At 43.2% G+C, this 12,074-nt stretch overlaps 1 protein-coding gene and 1 pseudogene across 2 annotated transcripts in view; both read left to right on the top strand.

Moving 5' to 3' along the window:
* Nucleotides 1–3,001, top strand: part of LOC101578115 (CD70 antigen) — an 8,943-nt gene extending 5,942 nt beyond the window's left edge. Inside the window, exon 5 of the mRNA XM_023716924.1 lies at nt 2,969–3,001. Coding sequence (XP_023572692.1) covers nt 2,969–3,001 — 33 coding nt within the window. The remainder of the gene's footprint in view (nt 1–2,968) is intronic.
* A 6,500-nt stretch (nt 3,002–9,501) lies between these two features.
* Nucleotides 9,502–10,745, top strand: LOC101577708 (annotated as a pseudogene). Its single transcript, XR_002821406.1, has 2 exons — nt 9,502–9,514; nt 10,204–10,745. The product of XR_002821406.1 is annotated as a ras-related C3 botulinum toxin substrate 1 pseudogene (transcript).
* Nucleotides 10,746–12,074: the final 1,329 nt, after the last annotated feature.

Here is a 12,074-nt window from a genome sequence, read left to right as displayed (position 1 = left end):
AAAGAAAGAAAGAGAAAGGAGAAAGAAAGAAGAGAAAGGAGAAAGAGAAAAGAGAGAAGAGAGGAGAGGAGAGAAGAGAAGAAGGAGGAGGAAGGTGGGAGAGGAGGAGGGGGAGGGAGGGGAAAAAAGAAAGAAAGAAGACAATTAGTTGACAAAAATGTGTGGGTTTACCTCTGGTTTCTCTATTCTATCCCATTGATACATTGTCTACCTTTCTACTCATGAAACTATTTTAATGACTGCAAACTGAGTTTTGGTGGGATTTGGGATTGAGCCCAAGGCCTCTGCCCCAGCTCCATCCCAGCCATTTGTTTTTTTTTTTTTTTTAAATTTTATTTATTTATTTATGTGTGTGTGTGTGTGTGTGTGTGTGTGTTGTGTGTGTGTGACCAGCTCAGCCCACCAGGGGGCGGGGCTGGCTGGCATGTGGTGCTGGGAGATTGAACCGTGGTCCCTGGGCTTTGCTAAGCTTGTTCTAAGTAGGTGCTTTAGACCACTGAGCCATCTCACCAGCCCCAGCCATTTGTTTGTTTTCAGTACTATGATGCAGACTTGTTCGTAGCTCTGTTGTCCTGCTGGCTTTCGGCTTGCCATCATCCTCCTGCAGCGCTGGGATTGAAAGCTTGTGCCATCAGGCCTGGCTCGCAATCTATTTTTAAGTCAGGCGGTATAGCCTCTCTTTTTGTTCTTTTTGCCTAAGATTGCATGAATGCTTAGGATCTTCTATGAGGTTATATCATTTTCATTGTTTTTTCCCCCTCATTTCTGTAAACAGTGTCACTCAGATTTGGAAGAGAGGATCGTGTTGACTCTGGATAACTGAGTAGCGTGGATATTTTGGCAGAATTGATTTTTCCAATCCATGAGGGCTGCTCTTGCACTTACCTGTGTGTTTTTCTGTTACTGTATCCCTGTCTTATTGTAGTTTTCAGCATACAAATCTTTCACCTCTTTGGTTAAGATTTTTCTTATGCATTTATTCTTTTTCTCACTTTCTTGCTTTGCTTTGTTGTTACAACATCTACTTCGTTTTCTGCCTCCTTTACAGTAGCTGTCTCTCTCTTCGTTAAGTTTCTGATCTTCTGAGGCAATGCTGCCCCAAAGCTCACAAAATTGTTCTCCCCGAGCCTGGCTTGGACCTCAGGACCCAAGCAGGTCACTAAAGGTTTATTACCCCTACATTTTCCTAACCTGTCTCCCTCTTTTTCAAGACAGATGGCACATCACCCACAGAAACAGGAACCTAGTGTCCCTAGGCCTTGCTCTAACCCACAGTGACTTTGGGTTCCAGCATAGCTACCCCAAACTGAGGCTGCCCCCCTTAAAGCAGGAACATCAGAATCAAAACATCCCTCAAGTCATAAGGGTCTCTCCCAGACTATAAAACCAGGAACAAAGTAATGCCAACCAGACCCTAGCCCACCCTCAGTGCCGCATAAATGCTCAAGCCACTTGGAGTAGCACGTGCCTGTCACCACAGCACTGTGGGAGGCAGAGGCAGGAGCACGACAGGGCAGAGGCCAGCCTGCGTAACAGGCGAGAACTGTCTCAAAATACAAAGAACAAGACCCAGATTGCAGGTGTAGCCCAGTTGTGAGTTTTTGGTGTTGTGTTCCATGCCTAGAAAATGTTAAAAAGATCTGAAAGCATAAAACTCTTCAGGAAGATAAATATGAGGTCAAATTCAGAAGACAGCCTGGCATGTAAGTCACTTGTGTCTTTATTGTTCCAGGACTTGGGTTTGAATCCAGTGCCTCAGCACTGAGCTACATTCCCAGGCCTTCTGTGTTTCATTTCAAAACAGGGTCTTGCCGACTTGCTGAGGCTGGATTTGGAGCTGTGACTCTCCTGCCTCAGCCTCCCAGAGTGAAGAAATTGTAGATGTGCACCAATGAACCAGTGCCAACACTTTTGCTTTAAAATTGCATTGTTGGGCTGGGAAGATAGCTCAGCAGTCTAAATGCCTGCCTGGCAAGTCCAAGGACTGGGGTTCGATCCCCAATACTGTATGCCATGTGGGCCCTGGAACCCCGGATGCTGTGCCACCCCAAAATGGGGCATAGTGGTACACATCTATAATTCCAGTACTGGGGAGGCTGAGACAGTAGGATCACTACAAGTCTGAGCTGTGTAACAATACCCTGTACCAAATAAATAAACAAAAATTAGAAAATAAATTTAAAAATGCAAGGGCTGGGGAGATGGCTCAGTGGAATAAGTGCTTCCCTGGCAAGAGCAAGGGCCTGAGTTCAATCCCCAGTCCCCCCCCCAATTTTTTTTTTTAAAAGTGTATTGTTCTATACTATACTATTAATTACATCTTGAATAAGCCTGTGGTGCATGTTGCTTCTGTTTCCCCAAAGAAAGAACTGGCCACATACCTGCAGAGAGACAAGTTTGCTAACTTTCAGGAGCTAAGGCCTTCAGGGTGTGCCCCAGATGTGGTCAGCAGAGTTGGCTCCATCACACAAGTAGCAGGGACCCAAGATTTTGTGTAATTCTTTTTTTTTTTCTGGAACCGGGGATTGAAGTCAGGCCCTTGCGCGTGCCCGGAAGCACTTATTCTACTGAGCCATCTCCCCAGCCCGGCATATGGGAATCTTAATGAGTCATGCTCATGCTTTTGAGGTCTGCCCACTATCCAGGCATGCATGAAAATCTGTCTGCAGTAGCTTGTATTCTGGACTTCCTTCCGGCGATCCGGTTCTTTTCTTGTTGCTGAGTCATGGAACGGCGGCGCAGCAGACTGAACTGCTCAGGTTGACTTTTTGCCACTGGAGAGAAGTAGTTTCTTTTCCGAACTTCCTCGAACTCTCCTCAGCCCAGATGAAAGAATAGCCTATGCAGAAGCTTCTAGAAGAAAATGAAAGTCCAATCTCAGTTCCACACAAAAGAAAGGAGAGGTCAGGGTTCAGGAGGGAGAACCAGGCCTGGCTGCCGGTGGTGTCTCCCTCCCCGCCCCCTCCAGTGCTTCCTGCTGGTGAAGATCCGGAGACCCTGACACCCGGTGCATGGGGCGTTGGTAGGGAGACAAGGGCCCTCTGTTGCCCGGAGCTACCTTGGAAGAAATCTCCCTTTCCCCCGCTCCCCTCCAAATTGAAAACTTCCTATGATTTTGTCAGTGGAAAAAAAAAAAAAAAAAAAAAAAAAAAAAACCAAACAAAAAACCGAGCATGTGAATCAATTGGCCAGTGGGATCAGTCCTCTCTCACTTTCCCGGCATCAGGAGTTGTACCTCAGGCTTCATCAAGGTAGGAAATCACTCTCGTGCTGAGCTTTAGCCCCAGTTTTTTTCTTTACAGACAGGGTATTACTACACGGCCCTGACTGACCAAGAACTTCTGACCCTCCTGCTTTTGCCATCATGTAGCTGAGATTATAGTTGTCCAGCCAGGCCTGGATGGAGGCGTTTGGTTTTTTGTTTGTTTTTGCATTTATGTATTTGGTACAGGGTCTCACGACGCAGCTTGTACTGTAGTGGTCCTTCTGTTTTCAGCCTCCCCAGCGCTGGGATGACAGGCCTGCTTCACTATGCCCTGACTCAGCTCAGCACCCCTGGGGGCGGGTCCAGGGATCGAATCCTGGTCCCTGCACTTGACAAAGCAGACATTTAGTGAGCTGAGCTATCTCGCTGGCCCTGAGACATTTGTTTTTAAGAGGAAAAAAACCAAAACAATACACACCAAATCTGTTATGATTTTTTTTTTTTTTTTTTCAGAACCGGGGATTGAACTCAGACTCTTGAGCTTGCCAGGCAAGTACTTATTCTACTGAGCCATCTCCCTGGCCCCATCTGTTGTGATTTAAATAAAAAGATGAACTTTTCAGTAAAACTAGACCTGTAAATTAGCAGCACCTTGTAAATAAGTTAAAAAAAACATACATGGCCTGGGGCTGGGGGTTAGCTCAGTGATAGAACACTTGCCTAGTAAGCTGGAAGCCCTGGGTTTGGTCCTCAACACCAAAAACTAAAACCAAGCCAAAACAACAACAACAACAAAAACCAAACAAAACTGATCACAGGGCCTGTAGGCATACATGTGCTTCAGGTTCAACCTTTAGAAATACTTCTCAAAACAGTTAGATAAAATGCACACGCCTTGCAGTCCTCCACAGACGCAAAGTGTACGAGCCCAGACTTTGCAGTGTGATGTTGGGCTCCAGCCACTAGCACCACCATCAAAGTCTCCACCAAAGAAAAACCTACCTTTGTGGCAGTCAGGAGTCGCTCCGCGGGTCCTTCACCTCCCCAAGCCATCTTCTACTTTTCCAACCCACACATCACTTATCTCTTTTACATCTCTACGTATTTGCCTATTCTGGGCACCTGTTCAAATTTCTCTCTGTGTTCTGGGCATGTTGGGACTAACTTGCAATTCCAGTAATCTAGGAGGCTGAGGTAATACAATCGTACATTTGAGCCCATACCTGGGACTGTAGCTCACTGCAAAGATCTGGCTTTAACTTCTCAGTGTTGGGGCCAGGGAGATAGCTCCACAGTCTCAGCACCTGCCTGCCAAGCACAAGTACTTGGGTTCAACTCCTGGTACCACATGCTGAGCTGGCCACCAAGACTGGCCATGGTGGTGCACACCTGTAATCACAGCGCTGGGGAGGCTAAGACAAGAGCCCCGTAGTGAGATCCTGTAGCAAATAAATAAATAAATAAATATTAAAAATAAATTTTCAGTGCTAAAAGAAGAAAAAACCTATGTTGTTCAGCATGCCATTATTACAATGAAATGCCTGAGACAGTGTCTTTCAAAAGATCCAAGGGACAGTTGGGGTCACGGATTTAGAAGTTCAAATCCCTGGTTCCTTAATCCACCCTTTCGGGCCTGTGCCTGGACAGAAGAAACAACATGCCTGGGAGTATATGACAGCCTGAAGAAAGAGAATGAAGAGGATGAGAAGCCCAGGCTCCTGCCACCCCATCCCCTCCCGGGGCTGAGACTGCGGTGAGCTACAGGTCTCCACTGGGCTTCACTTCTTCCTGTTCCGTCAGCTCCCAACAGCTCCACGCTGGAGAGGAAACCCTTCACCCGAGGGTTGCGGGGGGGTCACATACGTCCCATGAACGCAGTCCTTCTATCTGTCATTACATATGTTTCACCTGCATCTTCCTGTTCAGTCCCCAACTGCCCGAGCCTGTGATGTGTGTCTTACTATTTTCTCGTGTGAGTTCATCGTTGTTAGCTGCCACATCTGAGACAGACCACGCAGTTATACTACAGGGGATTGTTTTTTTTGAATGTATGTAGTACAGGGTCTCACTATGCAGCTCAGACTTGTAGTGAGCCTACCGTTTTCAGCCTCCCCAGCACTGGGACTACAGGAGTGCACCACCACACCCAGACTCAGTCACCGGTTCATCGTGCCCAGGAGTGGGGTTGGCACGGCAGGTGGTGTGGGGGATTGAACCCCAGTCCCTGTGCTCGCCTAAGCAGTTGCTTAGTCTGCCTAGCCATCTCACAGGCCCTTAAAGGGGATTCTTAGGCAGAGAGGGAAGCTAAGAAAAACATCTGCATGCAAGTGAGACCCAGTGGTGAGCGCTTCCAAGCATGATGAGGGCCCCAGATCCTTTCCCAGCACATACACACAAATAACCCTGAAGTAGCAGAGTCAGGGTAAAAGCACACACAAAATCAAATTCAGACAATATCATGCTATGTGAACTGCTTTTCTCAGTAGAGCATATTAAATTTGTAGCCTCAGCACTGACTGATGCTAAATCCAGACCATTTAATTTTGAGACAGGCTCTGTCTGAGTTATCCAAGCTGAGTTTGAACTTGGAATTGTCCCATGTCATCCCCTAGTGAGCCAGGATGGCAGCTCTATGCCACTATGTTCATCTATGACATTCTTTTTTTAACTTTATTTTTTATTATTACATGTTTATAATGCAGATTGATCACATTCATCATAGGGGATTTGTACCTGTACAGAATATATATTTTTTACTTTATTTTAATAATTCATTAATTAATTTTGATACAGGGTCTCCTTGTGAAGTTTGGACTCATAGTGACCTTCCTGTCTCAGCCTACCCAGCACTGGGATTACAGGTGTGTGCCACCATGCCTGGGTTCAGTGGCTAGCTCAGCATGCCATGTGGTACTTGGGATTGAACTGGAGACCTTGTGGCTGCCAGGCAGGTTCTTATGCCACCAAGCTATCTCCCCAGCCCCAGAATATATTTTAATTTTTATTTCCCCATCCCCTCCTCTTCCTTTAACCTTTCTCCCTCTGCCCCATTGGGAAAAGCTTTGTGCCCACTTTTCCTTCTATTTTCATTGTTTTTCCTTTTCCCTTCCCTTCCCTCCCCACTCCCTTGTTCCCCTTCCAATTTGGAAAAGTTCGGCCTACTTCCCAGTATCCATCCTCCATTATCCTTATTTCCCTGCTCACTTTCTCACACAAGAGAAACAATGTGATATTGAAACTCAGGTGTCTGACTTATCTCACTCAGGCTCACGGTCTCAAGGTGCACCCATTTTCTTACAAGAGATGGGTTTATCCTTTAAGGCTGAGTGGTACTCCATTGTACATAAATCCCATATCTCTGTTCATTGGCTGATAGGCATCTCAGCTATTTCCAAGACGTAGCTGTTACAAACCATGCTGCCATAAACATGAGTGCTCATATATTACTGTGGTGTGATACTTTTAATTCTTTTGGAAAGACACCAGGAAAGGGAATGGTCGGGTGGGACTTCTAGACTTAGTTTTTTGAGGAACCTCCACACTGATTTCCACAGTGGTTGCACCAGTCTACACTCCCACCTACAGTGGAGAAGGGTTCCTTTTTCCCCACTGCCTCGCCAGCATTTGTTATTGGTTGATTTCTTGAAGACAGCCATTCTTCCTGGGGTGAGATGGAACCTAAGTGTTGTTTTAATTTACATCTCTCAAATGACCACTGATGTTGAGCATTTTTCATGTATTTCTTTGGTGTTTGTATTTCTTCTTCTGAGATGTCCAGTTTTGATTTGCATCCTTAAATTTAAGGAGTCTGACCTTTTTGAGTCATTTGTGTGTCCAAGAAGTTAGTCCTTTATCTGAGGATTATCTGGTAAAACCGTCTTCCCATTCAGTAGGTTGGCTCTTCACTCTGTTGGTGGTTCCTTTTCCTGCGCAAAAGCTTTTTAACTTGATGTGATCCAAATTGCTGATTGTTTTGTAATATTACCTGTGTGACTGGGGTTTTGTTTATAGATTCTTTGTCTACATCTGTATTTTTGTAGAGTTTTGCTTATTCTATCATTCAACAGATTAGGGGTTTCTGTTTTTATATTTAGATCTTTGATTTACATCGAGTCTAGTTTAGTGCACAAGACAGAAGAGTCCAGGTTCAAATTTCAGCATGTGAAAATCAGTTTTCCCAGCATCATTTATTAAAGAGGATGTAGGAAGAGCAAACCAAACCCAGATCCCAAAGACGGGAGGAAATCATAAAGATTAGAGCAGAAATTAATTCAATTGAGACGAAGAAAACAATTTGAAGTATTAAAGAGGATGTTTGCTGGGCCTGGGGGCATGTGCCTGTCATCCCAACACTCAGGAGGCTGAGGCAGGAGGATTGCTGTGAACTTGAGTGCATTTGGGGCCAGCCTGGACTACATAGGGAGTTCAAGAATAGCCTGCAATCCATAGCAAGACTGTGTCTCCAAAAGGAAAAAAAAGAAAGGAAGGAAGAGAGAAAGAGAGAGAGGCTATCTTTTTTAGTCCTCAGCATGTGGGAAATCAGTTTTTCCAGAACCATTTGTTAAAGAGGCTGTCTTTCTTCCAGTGAACACATCTGGTTCCTTTGTCAGAGATAAAGTGGCAGAGTGTGTTTTGAGTGGTGTCTGCATCTTCTAGTCTGTTTCACTGATGCTCAAGTTTGCTTTTTTTTTTGCCAGTGCCATGCTGATTTTATCACAATAACTTTGTAGCATAATTTCAGGCCAGGGACTGTGATGCCCCTTTACTTACTTTTGTTGCTCAGATTTTTTTTCAGTACCAGGGGTTGAACTTAGGACCATGAGCTTGCCAGGCAAGTGCTTAATCTACTGAGCTATCTCCCCAACCCACTCAGAATTTCTTTTGCTACTCTGGGTCTCTTCTGTTACCAAATCCATTTTAGGAATGTTTTCTCTAGTTCTATGGGCTATGCTAGTGGTATTTTGCTGGGAATTGCATTACATTAAGTATCACAATTTTGGGAGTATGGCCGTTTTCACTATGTTGGTTCTTCCTATCCATGAGCAAGGGATATCTTTCCATTTTCTTTCTTTTTTTTTATGAGCAGAATATATTTATTGAGAGAAAGCTCCTGTCCCGAGAGAGGGACAGGAGGGGGGGCCCAAGCGGGTAGTTCCCCCCTGATTCCATTTTCTGATATCCTCTTCAATCTTTTTCAGAGTACTGTAATTTTTGATAGATCTTTTACTTCCTTTGTTAGATTAATTTGCACATATTTCATTTTTGTGGATGCTATTGTGAATGGCATATTTCTTTCTCAAAGAATTTGTTGTTCATGTACAGCAAGGCTACTGGTTTTAAGTGTCAACTTTATATCCAGGTATATAACTGAATTTTGTTATTAAATATAAAAGTCTTCTGGTGGAATTTTGGGGGGTCTTCTATGAATAGTGTCATATGATCTGCAAATAATAATTTCACTTCTCCCTTTCCCATCCTGATTCCTTTTATTTTTCTCTCTTGTCTAATTGCTCTGGCTATGTTCCCAGAACTATACTGAATACGAGTGGTCACAGTGGACAGCCTTGTCTTGTTCCTGATTTTAGAGCAAAAACTTTGACTTTTCATCCATGTCTATCACCATGCACTAAGTTAAAGTCAAAATGGATTAAAGATATAAATATTAAAACAGAAATACTAAATCTTCTGGAAGAGAAATTAGGTAGAAATCATAAAAGTCTAGGAGTAGGCAGAGAGTTCAAGAACAAAATCCAGACTGTAAGTAAGTACTTCAAAGAATCAACAACTAGCGGGCCCGGCACGCAGGAGATAGAACACAGGTCCCTGTGTCTGCCTAAGCAGGCCCTTTGGTCTGCTGAGCTATCTGGTCAGGCAATGACAACTTCCAAGGCAATGAAATCAGTAAGTGGAGGAAACATCTGCACTGTCTTGTTTATTCCATCATTGTTCTAAGTCCTAGAATCTATCAAAATGGTTAACAGAATCAGAATACTACCCTGGGAGTGGTAGAGCGCTTGCCCAGCTTATGCAAGGCCCTGGAGTGAATCTTTAGCAATGAAGGAAAAAAAAGAAATATTATTTAGTATGGTATTCAGTCATTTAAAATAAATGAAATTGTCAGTGCAGATAGGGATAAACTTGGAGCAGAATATGTTAGGTGAAATAAACCATACATAGAAAGCTAGACATTACATGATCTCAGTTGTATATAGATTCTAAAAAGTTTGTCTCACAGTTTGTACAGTAGAATAGTTGTTACCTGAGACTAGCGATTGGGAGAGCCAGGGATGGGGAGGATGTGGCCAACAGGTAAATTTTGGTATTCCACTGCATAGCAGAGTGATTATGGTTAACAATTAAAGTAGTGTGTATTTTGCAATAGCTGCAAGAGAATTTTTTCCTTCCAAAGAAGTTATAAATGCATGAGGTGATGGATATGCTAAATACTCTCTCTTACACTATATATGTGTTGAAATCAAATTGTACTTCATAAATATGATGAAACATATGTCAAACATACAATATAATTATAAAATATACAATAAAATAAAGATTCCTTTACAATCATGAAAAAAAAAAAAGAATCAACAACTAGGATTTCACCTTATTAAAAAAACTTCTTCTCCGCAAAAGAAATCATTGACAGAGTGAAAAGATGACCCACAGATTAGGGAAAACATTTAGCCAATTGGTCCTCAGACAAAGGATTTCTATCTAGAACATGTGAAGAATTAAAAAAATCAGACTCCCCCAATTCAAAGACCCAACCCAAAAGTTGGCCACTGAGATGAATATACACTTCACAGATGAAGATACATAAGTGGCAAATAAAATCTATAAAAAGTGTTCCACATCACTGATCATTTGATAAATGCAAATTAAAACAAAACTGAGGCTCCATCTCACCCCAGGAAGAATGACCATCATTAAGAAATCAACCAATAGGGGAGAAGGCGTGGAAGTGACTGGTGCGCTATCCCTGGATGCCCTCTACTGAGCTGTAGGTAAAACTTGCCTACTGATCAGTTATATAACCAATGCCTTTCCTGGAGAATATATCCCCACTGTCTTTGACAACTATTCTGCCAATGTTATGGTAGATGGAAAACCAGTGAATCTGGGCTTATGGGATACAGCTGGACAAGAAGATTATGACAGATTATGCCCCCTCTCCTATCCGCAAACAGATGTGTTCTTAATTTGCTTTTCCCTTGTGAGTCCTGCATCATTTGAAAATGTCCGTGCAAAGTGGTATCCCGAAGTACGACACCATTTTCCCAATACTCCCATTATCCTTGTGGGAACAAAACTTGATCTTAGGGATGATAAAGACACGATCGAGAAGCTGAAGGAGAAGAAGCTGACTCCTATCACCTATCCACAGGGCTTGGCCATGGCTAAGGAGATTGGTGCTTTAAAATACCTAGAGTGCCCAGCTCTCACCCAAAGAGGCCTCAAGACAGTGTTTGATGAAGCTATCCGAGCAGTTCTCTGCCCACCTCCTGTCAAAAAGAGGAAGAGAAAATGTCTGCTGTTGTAAATGTCCAAGTCTTTAGTCCTTGGTCCTATCTCTTGGAACCTTTGTATGCTTTGCTCAAAAAACAGTGGAGCCTTCTTCACACTCACTGCCAAGTTTTTGTTACAGATTTATTTTTCCATAAAACCATTTTGAACCAATCAGTAGTTTTAAGGTTTTGTTTTAAGTGTAAGAGTTCAAACTCACACCATATTAAAATTTAGCCCTAAAATGACAAGCCTTCTTAAAGCCTTATTTTTCAAAAGCCCCTATCCTTGCTGAGATTAAAAGTTGCCAAAATACCTTCTGAACTAAGTTGTGGTGTTGTGCTAAGAACACTAAGCACTAAACTGTTGAAAGATCTTTATGAGAAGACTGCAGCTTCTGAAATCAGGAGGCGCACTGTCCAAGTAGTTTTCAGATCAAGTGAAGCAGAACAGCCTCCTTAATGATATGTTGCTCTGTAACATGTCAGTAATTTCTCAGCCCATGTTCATTCTGTACGTTTGTACTGTATGTCATAATGGAATGGGTATAACAGCTCAAAAAAAAAAAAAAAGAAAGAAAAGAAAGAAAAAGAATAAAGAAATCAACCAATAGGGCTGGGCTGTGGAGATAGCTCACCAGTCTAAGTTCCTGCCTGGCAAGTGCTGGGACCCAAGTTAGATTCCTGGTACTGCAGGGTTGTGGGGCATGCTATGCTGGCCCCCAAACCAGGGTGTGGTGGCCCACGCCTGTAATCCCAGCCCTGGGGAGGCTGAAAGGGGAGGACCACTTTAAGTCTGAAAGGTGTAGTGAGACCCTGTATCAAATAAATAAATAGATAAATAATGTAAGAAATAGAAATCAACCAATAACAAATGCTGGAGGGGCTGGAGGGAAAAAGGAACACTTCTCCACAGTTGGTGGGAATGTAGACTTGTGCAGCCACTGGAAATCAGTGTGGAGATCTTTAAAAAATCTAGGATTAGAGGTCCCATTTGACCCAGCTATTTCCCTCTTGGATAGCATCTTCGAAGATTAAAAACATCATACCATGGCAATATATGTGTGTGCCTATGTTGGTAGCAGCACAATTTGTAGTAACTTCTTACACAGTGGAGTACTACTCAGCCATAAAGGATAAACTTGAGATTTTCATAGGTGAATTGATGCATGTTGAGTCTATACTTATATGCAGAATAAACCATACTCACATGTGTAGACATCATTTGGTCACTATAGTGTGACAAACTGGGAGTAAATATGGTCTAAAATGATCAATAACCTGGCACTGTGTGCCATGCCAGCCCCACCTCCGGGCACTCTGAGCCAGCCAACAAGACCAGGTGCGGTGGTTTATGCCTGCATTCT

This window comes from Octodon degus, unplaced genomic scaffold, assembly GCF_000260255.1.
Source record: "Octodon degus isolate 3935 unplaced genomic scaffold, OctDeg1.0 scaffold00050, whole genome shotgun sequence".
Classification (NCBI taxonomy): Eukaryota; Metazoa; Chordata; class Mammalia; order Rodentia; family Octodontidae; genus Octodon; species Octodon degus.
This window is presented reverse-complemented; position numbering and strand designations above follow the sequence as displayed.